General features: G+C 41.6%; 2 protein-coding genes across 5 annotated transcripts in view; both read left to right on the top strand.

Moving 5' to 3' along the window:
- The window catches only part of LOC123498793, a 36,602-nt gene extending 22,930 nt beyond the window's left edge, over positions 1 to 13,672 (top strand). Inside the window, exon 6 of the mRNA XM_045246216.1 lies at positions 13,631 to 13,672. Coding sequence (XP_045102151.1) covers positions 13,631 to 13,657 — 27 coding nt within the window. The 3' untranslated portion in view covers positions 13,658 to 13,672. The remainder of the gene's footprint in view (positions 1 to 13,630) is intronic.
- LOC123498555 lies at positions 5,621 to 7,449 on the top strand. Of its 4 annotated transcripts, none has more exons than XR_006672713.1 (4): positions 5,621 to 6,300; positions 6,669 to 6,852; positions 7,105 to 7,261; positions 7,389 to 7,449. XR_006672713.1 is itself a non-coding variant. In XM_045245760.1 (4 exons), the coding sequence occupies exons 1-3, from the start codon at positions 6,150 to 6,152 to the stop codon at positions 7,174 to 7,176; spliced, it is 387 nt and encodes a 128-aa protein (XP_045101695.1). In that variant the 5' UTR covers positions 5,621 to 6,149; the 3' UTR covers positions 7,177 to 7,261; positions 7,389 to 7,449. The 4 variants fall into 4 exon arrangements, 1 of the variants encoding a protein (XP_045101695.1); XR_006672714.1 differs by having other exon boundaries at positions 7,084 to 7,261; XM_045245760.1 differs by having other exon boundaries at positions 6,669 to 6,804; positions 7,077 to 7,261.
- Positions 13,673 to 23,045: the final 9,373 nt, after the last annotated feature.

Here is a 23,045-nt window from a genome sequence, read left to right as displayed (position 1 = left end):
CCTCACCTTCTTGCCTAACCTCCCACTCTTTTTAATACACCTTTGCAGATTTCTTTTGCATATTTTAATTTCCTCACCCCTCCCTCCCTCCCTCCCTTCTGGTTCTCTCCCCCCGGCCTCTCCACCTTCTCGTATCCTTCCTTATTCTGGAGAGTGGTTTACGGGGTTGAGGTGAAGTTGTTCCCATTACGACCACACACCTTATGATGACTTTAAGGAGAGCTGGAGCCTAGGGAGGTGTATGAATTAGCCTGGTAGTGAGTGGAGATGACTAGAAGGGAAATAGGGAAGGAGAGACGGAGAGAATCGGGAACAATGAAGTCAGATTGGAGTTACTGAGTGGCTGGGTCAAAACACAAGAAATGGAGTTTGAATGATAGTACGTACATTGCTTCGAGTTTTCTATAATGTGGTGTGGTTAAGAGAAACTGGTTGATCGTAGATTGATTTATAAATGATGATATGAATAGTACTGGTAGTTTGAAGCACTGTAGCAACATGAAGTACGAGGAATAGGGTGAATTGTAGTGCATTGTTCCAGCTTTCTTGAAGCTTAAAATCATATTAGAACACGTAAGAATAGTAAAGCCATTAATTATTTTGGAAAAAGACACTGAAATCGAATCAAAACTCAAGAGTACAAGTAATAGATTTAGTTAATAGTACATTTTTCAGGTTTTTCCAAATGTGAATCGTTTGGGATTTTAAGCTGGTATAACATTTAAACGACTAATCCAGTAACGAAACGCCGACTGCAGCACCAATATTGTATCAAACGTTTCGACTACACATCATAAATATTCCCGCTCAAACATTTAAGTCTTCGTAGCACATTGATTTAATATGGAAGATACGAGTACATGACACGCGGAAAAGTCGGGTAAGGAGAAGAACAAATAGAATAGTAAATATATCGAAAGTGTCTCACCGGGGTGCGGAAATCTCAGTGATGGGTTTAAAAGTATTCCCTTCCGTCGTAAATCCCCAGCGTGCATTGCGTTCTCTGCTTATTTGATGACCAGACGAACCGTTTGAAATGTGAATCCGAGTGGAGGAAGCACAAGAAGGAGAAGGAGAAAAGAGAGGAAGAAGAGGAAAAGGAAGGAGAGGAAAGGGAAAAGAGGAGGAAGGAAAGAGGTGGGGGGTTAAATATGGGTAATTTTCGTAATGGCATATTATCCTGCATTACAGCTAGGGTGTGGAGCAATAAAATGGTGCTGCTTCTCCCGCCTGTCCACTGAGGGTCATTAGGTGTGTGTGTGTGTGTGTGTGTGTGTGTGTGTGTGTGTGTGTGTTATAAGGGCATTAGATGTTAGCAGTTAGTTATTAGCCTTCTTTATTCTCCTGCACACCTCTCACCCTTCCTTCGCCATTGAGAGAGAGACAGAGAGACAGAGACAGAGAATATTAATTAACAAAACAAGTACTGTGCTCTTAGTATGTAAATAGAGTACGTGTAATATAGACCAGTCTTTATGACTAAAATGTGTTATCCTATATTAATTTTTATATTATGATTTAGGTATTGTTGTGTGCTCGTATATTTTATTTAATTAAGCAACACTTCGCTCATATTTTTTTCCTACCATGTTGTATATTTCGAGTCGGTGTCCGAAATGTGGTTGAGTTTAGTGAGAGAGCGAGAGCGGGGAGGGAGGTGGGGAGAGGAACGACAGTGACTGATTGACTGGCTGACTGACTGAAATTTACACCGATGCTGGTGCAACACACACTCACAATGCAGATCTATTCATGACTATATTTGGCAAATACAAAAACAAGCACTGCGTGTTGTAAGATAATTAGTATGTGATAGTATGTGAAGGTACTTATTTGCCTTGTCTTTAAAACCTACTAAGCGTTTCAGAGAGTTTGAGGGCACGTTTTTCTAGAATAACTTTGTAAGGAACACGCATATCCTTATGAAATTTTGCCACAGTGTACTTGATACCCTCCCCGAATATCCCAATGTGTCAAGAATCGTCAACAGTATATAATAATGGCACTTCTCCCTATAAAAACAGGAGAAAGTCACTTATCCCTCACGAAGAAACGGACAAGTGGTGAGAAATGGTGACGTAGTGCTATATGTGACGTAGTAACAAGCTCCACCCACATAGTCCCTCCCACTGCTCCTACCCTCCCTCTCTCCCATCCCCCTCCCCATATTTAGCTCCCTTCCTTCCCTCCCCTCCCATCCCCTCCCCGTCTATGTATTTTCCTTCCTCCTCTCTCTCTCTCTCTCTCTCTCTCTCTACGTCAATTTCTCACATCTTGTCCGTTTCTTCGTGAGGGATAAGTGATTTTCTCCTATTTTTATAGGGAGAAGTGCCATTATTATATACTGTTTACGATTCATGACACATTGGGATATTAGGGGAGGGTGTCAAATACACTGTGGCAAAATTTCATAATGATATGCGTGTTCCTTGCAACGTTATTCTAGAAAAACGTGCCCTCACTCTGAAACGCTTAGTAAATGATAGTTGAGTTGTATTCGCGATAATTACCTGTCTTAAAGAAAAAAAATTCTCCATCGTATAGGCATGCTTACAGTTGTTAGTGGTAACATCTCTCCATCTTCCCCTCCTCAAGAATCTCTTTTATCAGGTTCACTTTCAGATGTTATTGATTTCCAAAACATGAGTATTATTGAGTAGAGATATGAAACTTTACAGATTTATGCGTGTACACGATGTGTTACGTGGGGTGGGAAGGATAACACAATGATAGGTTTTAAGGGGCCTATAGTTGTTTTAGGTAAACGTATAGAAAATATTGTAGTTTCCCAACCCAGAGTTCAGAGTGCACTGAGCTGGTGGAAAGGAAAGGCAGGCCAGCTTATGGTTCTCTATTCGTTGCTGTTCTCTGTCTTAGGTGAGTTAGGTTAGTGTTAGTAGTGCTGTACAGTCAGTGGTTTGCCGCGTTAGTGGTAGTAAGAAAACCTATGCTAATATATGATCCCCTAATGCTTGTTGTTTCCTGCCCAGCTTATGATACACTGTTGTCAACCTGACGACTATCCTGTGTTCTGTCTGGCTTGTGATGTGATCCCATGCCGCTGACCTTGCTCGTGATTAATGCAGTCGTCACTCGTATAAATAAATATAAGTTGGTGCATTGTTAGTGTTTTGCTGTGTACATTATTAAGAAGGATTTATGTATGCATGCCAAGTTTGGAGCACGCTTCGGATCAGTATCAAGATGCATTATTCGAATATGGTGGCGAATACTGTATAGAGCGGTCAGGGTATTTACAAGGAACTGACTATATATATATATATATATATATATATATATATATATATATATATATATATATATATATATATATATATATATATATATTGTTTTTTTTTCATAGGGACGCTGGTCTGAGGCACACACACACACACACACACACACACACAGCGTAGTAAAGTGGTTAGCGCGTTCGACTCACAATTGAGAGGGCCCGGGTTTGAGTTCCGGGAAGCGGCGAAGCAAATGGGGGTGAGTAGCCTCTTAATGCGTAGACCCTGTTCAGCTAGGATTAAATAGGTAGGGGATGTAACTCGAGGGGTTGTGGCCTAGCTTTCCCGGTGTATGGAGTGTGTTGTGGTCTAAGTCCTGCCCGAAGATCGGTCTAGGAGCTCTGAGCTCGCTCCTTAACGGTCAAAATTTCCCATATAGAATTTTGAGCTTTTTCATTTAAAGGTATAACTGAGCCATTATGGTGTCAAAATATCGGTCGTACTCTTTTAAGTGTGAAATCAATATATTGAGTGAAGTAATGTGTACTTTGAAATGGTGTTTGGTGCTGTTGTAAAAAGCTCTTATTTTTCTTTATTTTATTTGCTCACGTTTCTGCTTCTCGGTCTAACACGCTGTAGAATGCCCTAATAGATAGCTCAGACTCCCTGAAATGTGATAAAATACACGCCAAGTGAAAATGGCTTGACTTTTTACAGGATGTTTTAAGAGATTTATGGGTTAAAAGGTTTTTGTACTTTTAACGTACTTAATTTAGACCTTTTTTAAAAACTAGTTAAGCTGGAGATATTTTGATATTTTGAAAAATAGTTTAAATACTTATCACGTCATAAAATAACAAGCATTTCGCCGTGGCTTCGTTTTTCTAAAAGTCATTTTGAAATGAAATGATTTACGTAATTTAGCCGAGTCACCCCGTTCCCGTTCTCTCGGATGACCACAGCCCACCCAGTGTAGTGGCTGGCGCCAATTTTCCAAATCCACAGTTCGTCGATATTTTGCCTAATATCTAGTGATTTCTACGTGTTTTCGTGGGTTTCTAGGTTCAGATGTTTAGATAATTGTAGCAGAAAGAGGAAGAAAGTTGAAATAAAGGAGGATAAAGAGGAAGAGAGGAGAAATGGAGGAGGAAGAGAGCAGCAGCAAAGCCACAATACTTAAGTCACCCTCCATTTCCTGAATATTTTGTCTAATATCTAGTGTTTTGATGTGTTTCTAGGCTCAGACGTGTGGATGGAAGGGAGGAGGAAGAAGAAGGAGTAACAATGGAGAAAAATGAAGAAGAAATGAGAAATAAAGGTGGAATAGGAGAAGAAACCAAGGTGTAATATTTAGGTAAGTGTCCCTTTAATTCTAACTTTCTTTATAATGCATACTGTTGGTTTTGGGATAGATTTGGGATATTTTAAGCTTGTTCATTAGTGTTACAGGCTGTTTGGAGTGTTATAAGTATGTTTTGGGATTCATTTCGTGTGTTTTCAGTGTGTGTTAGATGTTTTAGGTATATTTTACGTATTTTGAGAGTGTGGATTGAGGTGTATGTGAGTATTAGCATGTTTTGAGTGTGGTTTGGGAGAACTTTGAGGGGTTGGTTTGTGTTCTGAGTGGGGTTTGGGTTTATTTTTAGTGTTATAAGTGGTAGGGGGTGTGTGTTAGTGGTCTTTTGGGTGTGTGTAAATATTGGGTGTTTCTAGTGAGTTTGGAGGTATTTTAAGCTATTCTATGTTTTCTTAGTGTGTTCTGGAATGTTATTGAGATTTTAAGAGGGTTTGGGTATGTGTGGTTTGTCGTGGGTGTGTGTAAGAGTGAATTGGGCCTATATAAGGATTTTTCAGTATGTTTTGAGGCCCTCAACAGGCTAGCTCAGTGTCAGTGGGCCCTTATAACAAGTGTCCTTTATCATTGATTACCCGCTTCGTTCCCAGGTGACGACAGGCAGAATGAGGTGGACGTGGCGGAGGCTGTGGGCGGTCAATTCACGGCGCAGATTACCTACACCTTGCACCACACTGACTGCCCGCCGCTGTTCACTAAAGTCGGGCAAGCCTGTGTCTCCGTGTTCTGCCCTGGATATAGGAGTAAAGGAAATTGTGGTTTTTGTTGTTGTTGTTCTTGTTGTTTCTGTTAAGATTTGTTTGGTCTCTCTCTCTCTCTCTCTCTCTCTCTCTCTCTCTCTCTCTCTCTCTCTCTCTCTCTCTCTCTCTCTCTCTCTCTCTCTCTCTCTCTCTCTCTCTCTCTCTCTCTCTCTCTCTCTCTCTCTCTCTCTCTACTACTCTCTCTACTCTCTACTACTACTACTACTACTACTACTACTACTACTACTACTACTACTACTACTTACTACCGTTCTTTGAGTAAGGATAGGTAGTGTCAGGTCACGAAACGTTACGTCAGCAGGTTCCCACGCCTGTCCCTTCTTGCATATATTCTTACCTGCTCTGTTTGATGAGGTGACGTGGGGCAAGGCTTACCCACGACTTGTATGGCCCTATCGGGGCAAAGTGATGGACCTGAACATTGACTTACCCTTTCACGCCACCCTCGTGCAACATCTTGCCATATGCTTTTCTTATGAGTACTGACATCATTTTTGTTGTTTTCCTTATCGTATCGCTGAATGTGTTCCTGAAATACGTGTATGTCTCTCGTTACCCCATCTTTTTTTAAGCTTTATCTTAAAGCTCTAATAAATCTGTTTCTGAATAAATCTGTTTCTGAGAGTGTAATTCTCCACCCTCAGACGTTGACGAGTGACGAGCCTCTGCAACGCAAAGGCTTCACTCATGGCCTGAACTCCATTGTTTCATATAATAGTTTCAGACTTTCTTACATTGTATACAGTACAATACAAAGTCACAACTTGACAGTACTGAAGCAAATGCCTTTCTTGTGGCAGGATGAGTTTGTGCAGCTGTGTGGCATTGAGTGGTGCCGGGAGAAGAATGTCGGGTGTGTGTGAGCCTCTTTACATCAGCACTCGAGAGTCATACTACTGCCAGTGCCGGCAATGCAGGATACAGACTCGTGTCAGAAAGTTCAAGTGTGAAGGTGAGGCCTCCCTGAACTGTCAATGTCACTCTACGGTCTGTCTTCTTAAACTTGTCAGTCCTTCACCTCTTCATTTAGCAGTAGCCTAAAGAAGTTAGTGTGGTATTCAAGGGTACTTTTGTTATTGTTGGCATACATGAACATCCATTTTGTCTCACGAGTATTACTAAAATCAGCGATTTACGGATAGGTTGTTCTTTATAATTAAATATAATTTCATCTTGCCATATGCATTTGTCATGAGTACTGATATAATTTTTGTAGTTTTCCTCAACGTATTGTTGAATATGTGTTCCTGGAATCCGTTTAAATCTATCCTTAAGTTGTAATAAATCTGTGTTTCTGAGAGTGTAATCCTCCACCCTCAGACGTTGACGAGTGCGTGGAGTTGCCCAGATCCTCTCCCTGTGGACCATCCCCTAAGCAGTGTCCGATCCGCCCAGCAGTAGCAACGGTCATGAGAAGGCGGTCATTGAAGTGTCAAGTCCCCAAGCTGGCATGGTGGTGGGTGTTGTGCTGGGCTCCCTTGGGGTTCATTGCCTAGCTGTTGGGGTAAGTCAAATAGTTTTTCACTTCTTTATATCGTGGGATCTAGCTCTGGATGTGTTGTGGCTGTGCTGTGGCAGATGGCGTAATTAAACAGTGGATGAGATTCTACCAACCTTTAAACACTTCTAAATTGTTCTTGACACACTGAGAATATTCCATTACTGTAAAGTTAGCCGACTCATACTTTATACATTTTTTGTTTTTCATCTCACCTGCAACATATTCAGTGTACAGATGTTTGTCGGGTTCCTAAAGATGCGTCGACGTGTTATCATCCACGCAAGCTTCCCCAACCCAGCCAGTGTACCACAAGACAACAGTCATTGAGGAGGACGGGACGGCATTACATTCTTCCCCCAGTTGTATGACTACACTGAAGCAAGCCAAGAATAGAGTGTTGAGTGACCATGATGTGAGTATTGTGGTTTGCGCATTACACTTTTATCTCCGTGTCTCATTTTAAAAGGTTTTGTACTTTTTTTTTTTCAGGACTTATTAATGTTGACGCCATTTCAATGTTGTTCCATCTCTTGTTCCAGGAATCGGTACTACTAACGCCAAAGAAGTGAGAGAAGTGTTTGGAGTGAGCGTGCAAGACGTACAACAGACACCAGACTGCTACTGCCGGTGTTGCCAAAGGAACAAGAGGAGGTGGAGGAGGAGGAGGAAAAGGGTGATTCTTGGAGACGTACCAATGAAGTTCTGAAGGTTGGCCACAGATCTTCATCACTGGTGTAGTGTATTTCATTGACCATTTGTAGATTGGGTTGATAAATTTGTAGAATTTGTAGACAGTTGTAGATGTGAAGTGGGTATGGTTTTTGCAATGCCTTATCTACACCAGCAGAAAACGGTGATATGTAGAAGTTGTGATAGCATTGTGATAGGAATATACCGTGTACATATGCATAGAGAATTTAAAAGAGGAGATTGTAGACGAAGAGAGGAAAGTAACCTCTTTTAGACATTTCGGTGAAAGTTTTGCCGTAGCGTTAGACATATCAAAGGCTTTGGATAGAGTCTGGCATAAAGCTTTGATTTCCAAACTGCCCTCCTACGGCTTCTATACTTTTCTCTGCAACTTTATCTTAAGTTTCCTTTCTGACTGTTCTGTTGCTGTTGTGTTAGACGGCTACTGTTCTTCTCCTAAATTTATTAATAATGGAGTTCCTCAGGGTTCTGTCTTGTCACCCTCTCTCTTTCTTTTATTCATGAATTAACCAAACTTGTTGTCCTATCTACTCCTACACTGATGATACCACCCTACATCTTTCCACGTCCTTTCAGAGACGACCAACTCGTCAGGAAGTCAACAGATCACGCAGAGATGTCACAGAACGCCTGACTTCCGATCTTTCTAAGATTTCCGATTGGGGCAGAAAAAATCTAGTAGTTTTCAATGCCTCAAAAACTCAATTCCTCCATCTATCAACTCGACACAACCTTTCAGACAGGTATCACCCCCTTCTTCAGTGACACTCAACTGTCTCCCTCTTCCACAATGAATATCCTTGGTCTGTCCTTTACTCATAATCTTAACTGGAAACTTCACATCTCATCTCTTGCTAAAACATCATCTTTGAAGTTACGCGTTCTGAGGCATCTCCGCCAGTTTTTTCTTGCCCCTCCAATTGCTTACTCTGTATAAGGGCCTTATCTGCACGTGTATGGAGAACTCTTCGCATGTTTGGGGGGGTTTCAGTCACACAGTTTTACTAGATAGGGTGGAATTAAAAGCTTTTCGTCTCATCAACTCCTCCTCTGACTAACTGTCTTCAGCCTCTTTTTCACCGCCGAAATGTTACATCTCTTTCTCTCTTTTATCGCAATTTTCATGCTAACTGTTCTACAGATCTTGCTAACTGCATGCTTCCTCGTCCTGCGGCCTCGCTGTACAAGGCTTTCTTCTTCTTCTTCTCCCTATTCTGTCCAACTTTTCAAGGCAAGAGTTAACCAGTACTCTCAATCATTCATCCTTTTCATTGGTAAAATCTGGAACTCCCTACCTGCATCTGTATTTCCGAATTCCTACGTATTGTCTTCTTTAGAGAGAGAGAGAGAGAGAGAGAGAGAGAGAGATATTGAGGCATTTGCTCCCTAGTTTTGGCTAAAGCTTTTCCACTTTTTAGAGAGCCAGCACTCAAGTGGGGCTTTTTTTTAATCTTTTCTTTGTTTCTTGCCCTTGGCTGGCGCTCTTCCTACATGAAAAAAAACAACAACAACTCTTGGGACACGAGTCCTCTGCTCATCACTCCTCATTCCTGTCACCCATCATGATCGTTTATGCCTTAAGGAGCAAATGACCAACGTGTTCACTCCATGCTGGAATTCACCATGCATGGAGAAACACTTAGTGAATGAAGATAACGTTCCTTGTTAGGAGACGCCATCTTCTTAGTGACGGACTGTAGCAAGCGTGCTGGCTAGTCACACATCAACAGCTGTGCGTTGCGGTGTGTCTTGCTGCCAAGCCATGACAGTAAATTAGTAGCAAGTAGTAGTTGTTATATTAGTGTTTGTCACTCACACTATTGCAAGGTGTGATGTCGACGTGGCTGTGTCTGTAGTGATCACAACAACCTGTTCCTTCTTGTGTGTCTCGAAGAAAGATCACAAAAGTGTCTTTTTTGTTTTCTGTTGTGAAGCACAAAGGTATTGTTTCGTGTTTCCCAAGATGATGTTTTGTGAGTCTTTCAATGAAATACTTAATTTAAGTGTCTGGCCAATATCTTGTAACGTGGTGCAGTTTCTGTTACTTGTAATTATTTTTCATACCTATTGATATGACGATATGTTGTGAATGATACTCCTATATATTTTTAATGGCAACACAATATCTCTTGATATAATAAAATGCATAATGTATCGACCTGTTTTGCTATCAGTTGAGAGATGCAAAACATTATCTGGTTTGTAAGTGAAGTGAAATTAGTCAACAATTTGTTGCATGGCGCCACAGCGTCTGAGGTGATATGATGCCACAATATTGTTGCATGGAAATACTAGTAGTAATGTGTAAACTGACACACTGCCGTTCATGATGGCGAAGGTGGGTAGGTGTGGGTGTTGGCGGTGCTGGTGGAGATATCTACATGCTTGTGTGTAGATAGATAGATAGATAAGCTGGTAATTTGATAGGTTCATTCATACGTAAATGGACAACAGTTCGATGGTGTATACACTGCTACAACAATAAACTTATCAATCAATCAATTAAACATCAATCAGATTTAAAAGGCTAGTTATGAGAGGGTGGGGAACAGCGGGGGAGGGGGAGGTGGAGAGGCGACGAGCGAGGCTCTCGAGACAAGTTTGCTCTGCGTCACTGACAGGGATAAACGGTCCATTTTAGAGTCAACGGGCCCCTGTACTGATTAGCCTATGTGTAAGTCAAGCCACTCACTTCGTCTAGGAACATTTGTAACATATACAACAATGACTTATCGACCTATTAGCAACTTTTCAAGGTGGATCTGGTGACGTAGAATGTTTTCATTTGGCAGCTGCCTACCACCACCACCACCACCATCATCACCACCACATTCGCCATCAGTGACCAGCAGGCGTCCATTTCATCACCAGACACGAGACCTGGGATTGGGGGAGAGGGAGAGAAAATGGTGTGCTCTGATAAGATATTCTTATTTTTTCCTTTTCCTTCTATCCTTTCCTGTCCTCTCTCTCTCTCTCTCTCACTTACTCATTCACTCACTCACTCAATCACTCACACTCCTGCCTAAATCCACCACCACCACCACCACCGCCATCAGTTCCTCCCTCCACCACCGACACAAACACGTCTTGAAGGAAGGTTAGTCCGCCGCCCAGAGTCACCTCGGCTGGCTAGCTGGCCACCCCGCGTGCCACGAGACCAGACGAGCGGTGGAGGGGCGGCGGTCAGGGTTGTGGGTGTATGTGTATGAATATTGTTTGTGTTTTAATTAAGGCGGGTACACACTTGTTGCATTTCCACGTATCGGATCATCGTTACGTAGGCGTGTTGACGGGATAGCGCTGCACCGTTGCGTGTCAAAATATGATACGCAACGGGTTCGATACCCAATTTGTCGGTCTTTCGGCGTCACCTCAAAGGAATTATACATAACTCACCAACCCTTGTGTGTGTGTGTGTGTGTGTGTGTGTGTGTGTGTGTGGACGAAGAGCGTGGCATCGTCGCGTTGCAAGTTCAGTGTTATCGTGGACGGACACGATTATCTTTCCAATTTTAACCCCAATTGCAGACAAACTCAAAATCAGTTGTGTGTATCCTTGTCAAGTTTTGATACAGTTCCGTCACATGCTGGAATTTTAAGTCGGTCAACACAGTAGTTGTTCCATTACACATGTCCCTACTTGCATAGAGTGTAGACACCCACCAACGCCGTCATTCATTTTTACTTTTATTGATTTGATGTGCATGAATAAAACTAAACGCGGCCACAGACAACTGCACATTTGCACTCATGGCTACTGTCAGGAAGAAACTGAATGACACTGTTGCATCATTCAACGATGATACACCACGCGGATAGGCAAAAATGGGTGCAATACCCTGTTGCATCGTATTGTATCAGTGTGATACGCAACGATGAAACGATGCGTGGAAATTTAGTAAGTGTGTACACACCTACTGGCGGTAGTGGTGGTGGTAGTGGTGGTGGTGGTGGTGGTATTTATATGATTGTGTGAAGATAGATAGATAAGCGGGTAATTTGATAGGTTGATGGATACGGAAATGGACAGTTGAATAAACAAACAGATAGATGGATAGGCGGGCAGATAGTTAAGTCAATGAATTCCTATATAAATAAGATAGATGTGTATGTAGATAGAAAAAATGTCTATGTTCCTCTACTTAGTATCCTGTCACCCTGGTTTATTGTCAGAAATACTCGTATATCAGGCGGTAGAAATAGAGAATGAGATAAATAGTATAGTCTGTCTTCTAAAAAGCACCTTGTTTCTTGCCTTGTGGCAGTTGCCGACACTCGCTGTACAAGATACAATTTAATATTTCTTGCTTTGACAAATAACGAAAGCTGGACACGATAACGAAGAGAAAGATGTCAAAATAACCAGTAAATCGACGTATGGTATTTGTATAAGTTTAGTGCCTCATTGATAAGAGATTTAGTAACAGATAGTTATCATAAACATATGTACATGCCTACTGTCTTCACAGACAACCTTCTGCTGCGGCAGCGGCAGTAGTCTTGTAGCGGTGGTGGTGACAACAGTGGTGGCTATACTGACCCATGCACACCCACAGCCCACACCCAAACACACACACACACACACACACACACACACACGTAAAGTGAAGTGTTGCTATATTACCGACAGTTTTCAAGGAGCACCAAGCACCAAGTACCAGCACCAAACCGCAATCAGCAAGAGAAATAGTGCTAGCCTTCACCACACTGCCTAATCTTCCTCAATTAAAGGTATTTATAAGGCTATTCACTTAATGATAGGTTTTCTTTACATATGAGAGTGAAAAGAGTATGAAAATATTTTAAAGTAATGGTAAAAGGACCATCAAAAAGAGCAAGGCATCTGTATTACCCTCTGATATTTGTTTCCTTCATTTACCATAGGCCAAACATGTCACAATGCAGCCACCAGTCTAACCATTTCATATCTCATGGTCAAAATTTCTCTGTTGCGTAATTTGGGTTTGGTGAGATAATAAAGGCTATATATGGATGTCCCGCCGCCGGTGTTGCCTCCGGGCCTCCTCACCCATCCCCCGCCCTCACCCTCCCGTCACCAGCCAGTTGGGTCAAATACTTTTTTTCGAATATTTCCTGACGGTAATATTACGCTTCCATGGTATGTTTCTATGGTTTCTATAAATGTTTCGTTGTGTTTAAAGTGTGTTCCGCGCCTGTGATGGGTAAATATGTGCCGTTTAGGGGTGTTTTATGGCGTATATTAAAGACTTTTTAACGGTCAAAATTTCCCATATGGAATTTTGAGCTTTTTCATTTCAAGGTATAACTCGGCCATTATGGTGTCAAAATATCGGTTGTACTCTTTAGGTGTGAAATTAATCTATTGACTGAAATATGTGGACTTTGAAATGGTGTTTGGTGCTGTTGTAAAAAGCTCTTATTTTTCTTTATTTTATTTACTCACGTTTCTGCTTCTCGGTCTAACATGCTGTAGAATGTCCTAAAAGATAGCTCAGACTCCCTGAAATGTGATGAAATACACGCCAAGTGAAAATGGCTTGATTTTACAGGACGTTTTAAGAGATTTGTGGGTTAGAAGGTTTTGTACTTTTAACGTACTTAATTTAAACCATTTTTAAAAACCTGTTAAGCTGGAGATATTTTGATATTTGGAAAAATAGTTTAAGTATTTATCACGTCATAAAATAACAAGCATTTCGCCGTGGCTTCGTTTTTTCTAAAAGTCATTTTTGAAATCAAATTATTTACGTAATTTAGCCGAGTCTCCCCCGTTCCCGTTCTCTCTGATGATCACAGCCCTGGTAGTGACTCACCATAGCCCCAGGCTGGCGCCACTTTTCCAAATCCGCAGTTCGTCGATATTTTGCCTAATATCTAGTGATTTCTACGTGTTTTCGTGGGTTTCTAGGTTCAGGTGTGTAGATAATTGTAGCAGAAAGAGGAAGAAAGGAGAAATAAAGGAGGATAAAGAAGAAGAGAGGAGAAAGCGGGGAGGAAGAGCAGCAGCAGCAAAGCCACAATACTTAAGTCACCCTCCATTTCCTGAATATTTTGTCTAATATCTAGTGTTTTGATGTGTTTCTAGGCTCAGATGTGTGAATGGAAGGAGTAGGAGGAAGAAGGAGTAACAATGGAGAAAAATGAAGAAGAAATGAGAAATAAAGGTGGAATAGGAGAAGAAACCAAGGTGTAATATTTAGATTAGTGTCCCTTTAATTCTAACTTTCTTTATAATGCATACTGTTGGTTTTGGGATAGATTTGGGATATTTTAAGCTTGTTCATTAGTGTTACAGGCTGTTTGGAGTGTTATAAGTATGTTTTGGGATTCATTTCGTGTGTTTTCAGTGTGTGTTAGATCTTTTAGGTATATTTTACGTATTTTGAGCTTGTGGATTGAGGTGTGTGTGAGTATTAGCATGTTTTGAGTGTGGTTTGGGAGAACTTTGAGGGGTTGGTTTGTGTTCTGAGTGGGGTTTGGGTTTATTTTTAGTGTTATAAGTGGTAGGGGGTGTGTGTTAGTGGTCTTTTGGGTGTGTGTGGGGGTTATTTCAGTAAATATTGGGTGTTTCTAGTGAGTTTGGAGGTATTTTAAGCTGTTCTGTGTTTTTTTTTGTGTGTTTTGGGATGTTATTGAGATTTTAAGCGGGTTTGGGTATGTGTGGTTTGTCGTGGGTGTGTGTAAGAGTGAATTGGGCCTATACAAGGATTTTTCAGTATGTTTTGAGGCCCTCAACAGGCTAGCTCAGTGTCAGTGGGCCCTTATAACAAGTGTCCTTTATCATTGATTACCCGCTTCGTTCCCAGGTGACGACAGGCAGAATGAGGTGGACGTGGCGGAGGCTGTGGGCGGTCAATTCACGGCGCAGATTACCTACACCTTGCACCACGCTGACTGCCCGCCGCTGTTTACTAAAGTCGGGCAAGCCTGTGTCTCCGTGTTCTGCCCTGGATATAGGAGTAAAGTGAGTTGTGGTTTTTGTTGTTGCTGTTCTTCTTTTTTTTTGTTAAGATTTGTTTGCTCTCTCTCTCTCTCTCTCTCTCTCTCTCTCTCTCTCTCTCTCTCTCTCTCTCTCTCTCTCTCTCTCTCTCTCTCTCTCTCTCTCTCTCTCTCTCTCTCTCTCTCTCTCTCTCTCTCTCTCTCTCTCTCTACTCTCTCTCTACTACTCTACTCTACTACTACTACTACTACTACTACTACTACTACTACTACTACTACTACCGTTCTTTGAGTAAGGATAGGTAGTGTCAGGTCACGACACGTTACGTCAGCAGGTTCCACGCCTGTCCCTTCTTGCATATATTCTTACCTGCTCTGTTTGATGAGGTGACGTGGGGCAAGGCTTACCCACGAGTTGTATGGCCCTGTCTGGGCAAAGTGATCATTGAGGAGGACGGGAGGAGGGAGCGAGCGGCTGCATGCACTATTGAACACGGCATTACATTCTTCCCACAGTTGTATGACTACACTGAAGCAAGCCCAGAATAAAGTGTTGAGTGACCATGATGTGAGTATTGTGGTTTGCACATTACACTTATCTCCACGTGTCTCATTTTAAAAGGTTTTGTACTTTGTTATTTTTTTGTTCAGGACTTAGTAATGTTGACGCCATTTCAATGTTCCATCTCTTGTTCCAGGAATCAGAACTACTAACGCCAAAGAAGTGAGGGAAGTGTTTGGAGTGAGCTTGCAAGACGTACAACAGACACCAGACTGCTACTGCCGGTGTAGCCAAAGGAACAAGAGAAGGCGGAGGAGGAGGAGGAGGAACAAGAGGGTGATTCTTGGAGACGTACCAATGAAGTCCTGAAGGTTGGCCACAAATCTTCATTACTGGTGTAGTGTATTTCATTGACCGTTTGTAGATTGGGTGGATAAATTTGTAGATTTTGTAGACAGTTGTTCATGTGAAGTGGGTAAGGTTTTTTGCAATGCCTTATCTACACCAGCAGAAAACAGTACTATGTAGAAGTTGTGATAGAAGCATTGTGATAGGAATATACTGTGTACATATGCATGGAGAATTTGAAAGAGGAGAGTGTAGACCAAGAGAGAAAAGTAACCTCTTTTAGAGATTTCGGTGAAAGTTTTGCTGTAGCGTTAGACATATCAAAGGCTTTTGATAGAGTCTGGCATAAAGCTGTGATTTCCAAACTGCCCTCCTACGGCTTCTATACTTTTCTCTGCAACTTTATCTTAAGTTTCCTTTCTGACTGTTCTATTACTGTTGTGGTATACGGCCACTGTTCTCCTAAATTTATTAGTAATGGAGTTCCTCAGGGTTCTGTCTTGTCACCCTCTCTTTCTATTATTCATTAATTAACCAAACTTGTTGTCCTATTTACTCCTACGCTGATGATATAATGGAGTTCCTCAGGGTTCTGTCTTGTCACCCTCTTTCTATTGTTCATTAATTAACCAAACTTGTTGTCATATTTACTCCTACGCTGATGATACCACCCTACATCTTTCCACGTCCTTTCAGAGACGACCAACCCGTCAGGAAGTCAACATATCACACAGGGACACCACAGAATGCGTGACTTTCGATCTTTCTAAGATTTCCGATTGAGGCAGAGAAAATCTAGTAGTTTTCAATGCCTCAAAAACTTAATTCCTCCATCTATCAACTCGACACAACCTTTCAGACAGGTATCCCTCTCTTCTTCAGTGACACTCAACTGTATCCCTCTTCCACAATGAATATCCTTGGTCTCTCCTTTACTCATAATCTTAACTGGAAACTTCACATCTCATCTCTTGTTAAAACAGCTTCTTTGAAGTTACGCGTTCTGAGGCATCTCCGCCAGTTTTTCTTGCCCCTCCAATTGCCTTATCTGCACGTGTATGGAGAATTCTTCGCATGTTTGGCGGGGTTTCAGTCACACACTTTTACTAGATAGTGTGGAACTAAAAACTTTTCGTCTCATCAACTCCCCTCCTCTGACTAGCTGTCTTCATCCTCTTTTTCACCGTCGAAATGTTGCATCTCTTTCTCTCTTTCATCGCTATTTTCATGCTAACTGTTCTACAGATCTTGCTAACTGCATGCCTCCCCTCGTCCTGCGGCCTCGCTGTACAAGGCTTTCTTCTTCTTTTCATCCCTATTCTGTCCTTTTCATTGGTAAAATCTGGAACTCCCTACCTGCATCTGTATTTCCGAATTCCTACGACTTGCCTTCTTTGAAGAGAGAGACGCCATCTTCTTAGTGAAGGAGTGTAGCGAGCATGCTGGCTAGTCACACATCAACAGCTGTGCGTCGCGGTGTGTCTTGCTGCCAAGCCATGACAGTAAATTAGTACCAAGTAGCAGTTGTTAACGGTAGTAGTAGTAGTAGTAGTGGTTGTCACTCACAGTATTGCAAGGTGTGATGTAGACGTGGCTGTGTCTGTAGTGATCACAACAACCTGTTCCTTTTTGTGTGTCTCGAAGAAAGATCACAAAAGTGTCTATTTTGTTTTCTGTTGTGAAGCACAAAGGTATTGTTACGTGTTTCCCAAGATGATGTTTTGTGAGTCTTTCAATGCAATACTTTATTTAAATGTCTGGCCAATGTCTTGTAACTTGGTGCAGTTTTTGTTACTTGTATTTATTTTTCATACCTATTGATATGACGATATGTTGTGAATGATACTCCTATATATTTCTAATGGCAACACAATGATATAATAAAATGCATAATGTATCGACTTGTTTTGCTATCAGTTGAAAGAGATGCAAAACATTATCTAGTTTGCAAGTGGTGAAATTAGTCAACAATTTGTTGCATGGCGCCACAGCGTCTGAGGTGATATGATGCCACATTATAGTTGCATGGAAATACTAGTAGTAATGTGTAAACTGACACACTGCCGTTCATGATGGCGAAGGTGGGTAGGTGTGAGTGTTGGCTGTACTGGTGGAGATATCTACATGCTTGTGTGTAGATAGATAGATAGATAAGCTGGTAATTTGATAGGTTCATTCATACGTAAATGGACAACAGTTCGATGGTGTATACACTGGTACAACAATAAACGTATCAATTAAACATCAATCAGATTTAAAAGGCGAGTGATGAGAGGGTGGGGAAATGCGGGGGTGGGGGAGGTGGAGAGGCCACGAGCGGGGCTCCCGAGACAAGTTTGCTCTGAGTCATTGACAGGGATAAACGGTCCATTTTAGAGTCAACGGGCCCCTGTACTGATTAGCCTATGTGTAAGTCAAGCCACTTATTTCGTTTAGGAACATTTGTAGCATATACAACAATGAATTAGTGACCTTTTAGGGACTTTTCACGGTGGGTCTGGTGACGTAAAATATTTTCATTTGGCAGCTGCCCCTCACCACCATCATCATCATCACCACCACCATCGCCATCAGTGACCAGCAGATGTCCATTTCATCACCAGACACGAGACCAGGGGTGGGGGGGGAGAGGGAGAGAAAATGGTGTGCTCTGATAAGATATTCTTATTTTTTCCTCTTCCTTCTATTCTTTCCTGTCCTCTCTCTCTCTCTCTCTCTCTCTCTCTCTCTCTTCTCTCAATCTCATTCTGCCTCACCACCACAGTTCATTCCTCCAATCACTCACTCTTGAAGGAAGGTTAGTCAGCCGCTCAGAGTCACCTGGCTGGCTGGCACTGCCACGGGAGCAGCCGAGCGGTGGATGGGCGGCTCAGGTTGTGGGGTGTAAAACTGTGTATGAATATTGTTTGTGTTTTTATTAAGGCTACACACTTGTTGCATTTCCACGTATCGGATCTCGTTCGTAGCGTGTTCTCTCACCGTTCGTGTCATGATACGCAACTCATTTGTCGGTCTTTTGGCGTCACCTCTCAACTCACCAACCTTGTGTGTGTGTGTGTGTGTGTGTGTGTGTGTGTGTGTGTGTGTGTGGACAGCGTGGATCGTCCGTTGTTCAGTGTTGTCGTGGACGGCACGAGTATCTTTCCAATTTTGACCCCAATTGCAGACAAACTCAAAATCAGTTGAAATTATTTACGTAATTTAGCCGAGTCTCCCCCGTTCCCGTTCTCTCTGATGATCACAGCCCTGGTAGTGACTCACCATAGCCCCAGGCTAGCGCCACTTTTCCAAATCCGCAGTTCGTCGATATTTTGCCTAATATCTAGTGATTTCTACGTGTTTTCGTGGGTTTCTAGGTTCAGGTGTGTAGATAATTGTAGCAGAAAGAGGAAGAAAGGAGAAATAAAGGAGGATAAGGAGGAAGAGAGGAGAAAGGGAGAAGGAAGAGCAGCAGCAGCAAAGCCACAATACTTAAGTCACCCTCCATTTCCTGAATATTTTGTCTAATATCTAGTGTTTTGATGTGTTTCTAGGCTCAGATGTGTGAATGGAAGGAGTAGGAGGAAGAAGGAGTAACAATGGAGAAAAATGAAGAAGAAATGAGAAATAAAGGTGGAATAGGAGAAGAAACCAAGGTGTAATATTTAGGTAAGTGTCCCTTTAATTCTAACTTTCTTTATAATGCATACTGTTGGTTTTGGGATAGATTTGGGATATTTTAAGCTTGTTCATTAGTGTTACAGGCTGTTTGGAGTGTTATAAGTATGTTTTGGGATTCATTTCATGTGTTTTCAGTGTGTGCTAGATGTTTTAGGTATATTTTACGTATTTTGAGAGTGTGGATTGAGGTGTATGTGAGTATTAGCATGTTTTGAGTGTGGTTTGGGAGAACTTTGAGGGGTTGGTTGGTGTTCTGAGTGGGGTTTGGGTTTATTTTTGAGTGTTATAAGTGGTGGGGGTGTGTTAGTGGTCTTTTGGTGTGTGTGGGGTTATTTCAGTAAATATTGGGTGTTTCTAGTGAGTTTGGAGGTATTTTAACCTGTTCTGTGTTTTTTTTAGTGTGTTTTGGGATGTTATTGAGTTTTTAAGAGGGTTTGGGTATGTGTGGTTTGTCGTGGGTGTGTGTAAAAGTAAATTAAGACTATACAAGGATTTTTCAGTATGTTTTAAGGCCCTCAACAGGCTAGCTCAGTGTCAGTGAGCCCTTATAACAAGTGTCTTTCATCATTGATTACCCGCTCCGTTCCCAGGTGACGACAGGCAGAATGAGGTGGACGTGGCGGAGGCTGTGGGCGGTCAATTCACGGCGCAGATTACCTACACCTTGCACCACACTGACTGCCCGCAGCTGTTCACTAAAGTCGGGCAAGCCTGTGTCTCCGTGTTCTGCCCTGGATATAGGAGTAAAGTAAGTTGTGGTTTTTGTTGTTGTTGTTCTTGTTTTCTGTTAAGATTTGTTTGGTCTCTCTCTCTCTCTCTCTCTCTCTCTCTCTCTCTCTCTCTCTCTCTCTCTCTCTCTCTCTCTCTCTCTCTCTCTCTCTCTCTCTCTCTCTCTCTCTCTCTCTCTACTACTACTACTACTACTACTACTATTACTACTACTCTACTACTGCTACTACTACTACTACTACTTCTACTGTACTGTGTTCTTTGAGTAAGGATAGGTAGTGTCAGGTCACGACACGTTACGTCAGCAGGTTCCACGCCTGTCCCTGACGCTTTTCCACGTTTTAGAGAGCCAGCACTCAAGTGAGCTTTTTTTTTTTTTAATCTTTTCTTTTATATATATATATATATATATATTGATTGATTGATTGATTGATTGATTGCATTGCGTTTTTATTTTTTTAAGATATTCAGTGTGCACTTGGTATATACATTGCCATTTGTAGGTACACAATTGGTCCGTTTTTGCGGCATGGCCGTGGCTTTGGCTTGTTGTCCTATACGTAGGTGGCCACATAAGCATTCAACTTTTACGCATAACTATCTCGAAAGAAATCGTGATTCTGTGATTACGTGATCAGTGTTCTGAAAACAAGCTGCTTGACTAATCTGCATATGTCATCATTAGCATTCAAAGTCGGAAGAAAATAAAAGTCAGCGCAGTCTATTATTATTGCCTAATGATTATTAAAAGTGATCTTAGTGTAATGTAATGGAGATTAATTGATCTGTTTGTAATTTGTTACATAGGTTTGTTAATGTTAAGCAAGTATTGTAATATGGTGTGATCTACAACTGGCAAATCATTGTAATGAGAATGTCAAGCAAGATTGTTCCCGCATGCAGCGCATATCGAATCTTTTAAAGCCTCGTATTTGATTGAGATTGAGCGTAGGATTCTATTATCATATGTCTTTGTTTATTTGAGTTTGCATATATATACATGTAAATCTATACATGTGTACATGCTTTGGTCTGGGTGAAATATCAGTTATAACATTAAATTTGTACTAATTATCTGGCGCTGGTGCGCATGGCAAACGTCCTTTGTCTAGTGCATGAGATGAGCAGGGAGTGACTGGGAGTCTGACTCAGTAGGAGGGGAGACCACTGCTTCTGTACGGTCACCGAGTTACTTCCTTGACCCTGGTCCCATTAAACTCGGTGGCTGACTATAGATAGGCACAGAGCGGTGGTGGTGTTGTTAATGCTTGGTGTGTGTTTTGCATGCAGAATGGTGTAGAGGTGCAGGGTTAAGGTGAGTTTTCAGAATGTTTACTACAGTACTACTCCTGAGGATGTAGACCGACACTAAGTTATTTGTTTGTTATAGTACATTGTAGTTCGCCCATGTGTAATTGATTATTCAGGTTATTGAATGTGTTGACTGCTGGTCACCTTAATCGCCCGAGGTCCATCAAAGGTAATTAGCCATACAGAGGATTTTCACAGGAAATGTGGTGATAAGGCCGGTTAGAGTAGGTTAATGGGCACTGTCCCCGAAAAGCCGTCCCACGTGCTCGCCTCAATTCCCGGCTCCCCCCCCGCAGCTCCTCTACCCAGTGGATTTGACGTTACATAAAATTAGAAATATATGGTATATAAATTTGTTCTTGCGCAGGGGGTTTTTACTCTCTCTCTCTCTCTCTCTCTCTCTCTCTCTCTCTCTCTCTCTCTCTCTCTCTCTCTCTCTCTCTGACCAGTAGCGTGGCTTCATATATGTGACGTCAAATCTGCTGAGTGGAAGAGCTGCGAAGTGGGAGCCGGGAATCGAAGCGAGTGCGCGAGACGTCTTCTCGGGGACAGTGCCGGTTAATGTTGTAAAGCTGCTTATTCATGATTTTGGTGTTTCTCCGTTGTGAGGTTCAGTTTTATGTTGAGAGACCTGTGATTGATGGGTTGTCAAACAGTTGACACGTTTGTGTAAGGCTCATTGATAACTTATGATTATTGAGACAACCTGGGACTAAATGTGTTGTCAGACATTTGGCATATATTTTTATAAGGTTCAGTTAAGAATTTATCATTTATGATTTTTGGGAAAACATGTAATTGATGTATTGTCATAACCTTCATTTAAAATGTTTTGTGCTAAGCAATGGTCTCATCTGCCTTCCTAGGTTAATGCTTCACCTACAGTAAAGGTTCTGGTATATGGCGGGCCTTTCCAGCCCCTCGGATAACACAGTCGGAATGTCTTTCAATTTCCAAGCTGTTTGTGTTTTGTATTCTGATAAGTTGAGTTTATTTTAAGTTTTATTATTAAACTAAAGACTGAAAGGTGTTGAATCATACTGGATAGAAGATCGAAGCAGTTAGAGGTAATTTGAAGCACAGGATTCAGATCACTTAACCTTCCTTGTCCCTATGTTTTCTCTGATGCCAAACTTGGTGGTGGTGCTGCTATTTTCTTTCTTCAGATGCTTTTTCCTGGCTAAACAAGTGTGATAGTATGTTGATAAGAGTTTTTACTTTTTTTCTTTTTTTTTTTTTTTCTTTGTCACTGGTCATTCTCCTTCATGCTTATATGTATTTCTTACACTGCACTTTGGAAAAGCTGGCATAGCAAATCTCTCCAACAAGGCTTGTGATCCTGTTTCTGGAAGTTACTGTTGAGGATGATGGCAAGGCACTGCAAGAAGAAAAATATTGCCCACCAATAAGTAGATAGTGATATGGAATTGTGGTTCGTGGAGTGTATCTGGATAATGCTTGGAGTGATCTGGTACAATAAGTAAGACTGCCACAACCAGAGCATCGCCTAAGAAGACGGAATGGTATGTGAGAGTTATGTTTGTCTTGGTGTATGGATTGTATGAATGTTGGGGGACTAATTTGAGGATAGATGAAGTTAAGTTGCATTATAATGAAGCTGTGTTACATTATGTGGTTGTCAAACCTAATGTGCTTTATGCTTATCTTACTGGCACATTAGTATTTCACCATAAATTTCCTACATCTAAATAAGACTCCTTCCTGTAAAACATTGTGCAACTTGATTCTCTCTCTCTCTCTCTCTCTCTCTCTCTCTCTCTCTCTCTCTCTCTCTCTCTCTCTCTCTCTCTCTCTCTCTCTCTCTCTCTCTCTCTCTCTCTCTCTCTCTCTCTCATAAATATGTACTGCCTTTGCATAGGGAAGGAAAAATACAGTGAAGGTTCACCACTAGGGATATATGCAGTTCTACCCAGGGTTACATAGGCAGTGTTAAGAGGTGTCAAGTGATTAATCATCAAAACACTTTTCTTGGTAATTTCTGACAAATTAA

This window comes from Portunus trituberculatus, chromosome 48, assembly GCF_017591435.1.
Source record: "Portunus trituberculatus isolate SZX2019 chromosome 48, ASM1759143v1, whole genome shotgun sequence".
Classification (NCBI taxonomy): Eukaryota; Metazoa; Arthropoda; class Malacostraca; order Decapoda; family Portunidae; genus Portunus; species Portunus trituberculatus.
The sequence above is the reverse complement of the archived record's forward strand: the minus strand, read 5'-3'. Positions and strand labels throughout refer to the sequence as shown.

Excerpts from the sequence above, each read along its gene's own strand:
- LOC123498555 (XM_045245760.1), top strand. The coding sequence starts at position 6,150 with ATGAGTTTGTGCAGCTGTGTGGCATTGAGTGGTGCCGGGAGAAGAATG. Across the intron at positions 6,301-6,668 it reads CAGAAAGTTCAAGTGTGAAG|ACGTTGACGAGTGCGTGGAG; the intron begins GTGAGGCCTCCC and ends CTCCACCCTCAG. Across the intron at positions 6,805-7,076 it reads GTCCCCAAGCTGGCATGGTG|TGTACAGATGTTTGTCGGGT; the intron begins GTGGGTGTTGTG and ends CAACATATTCAG.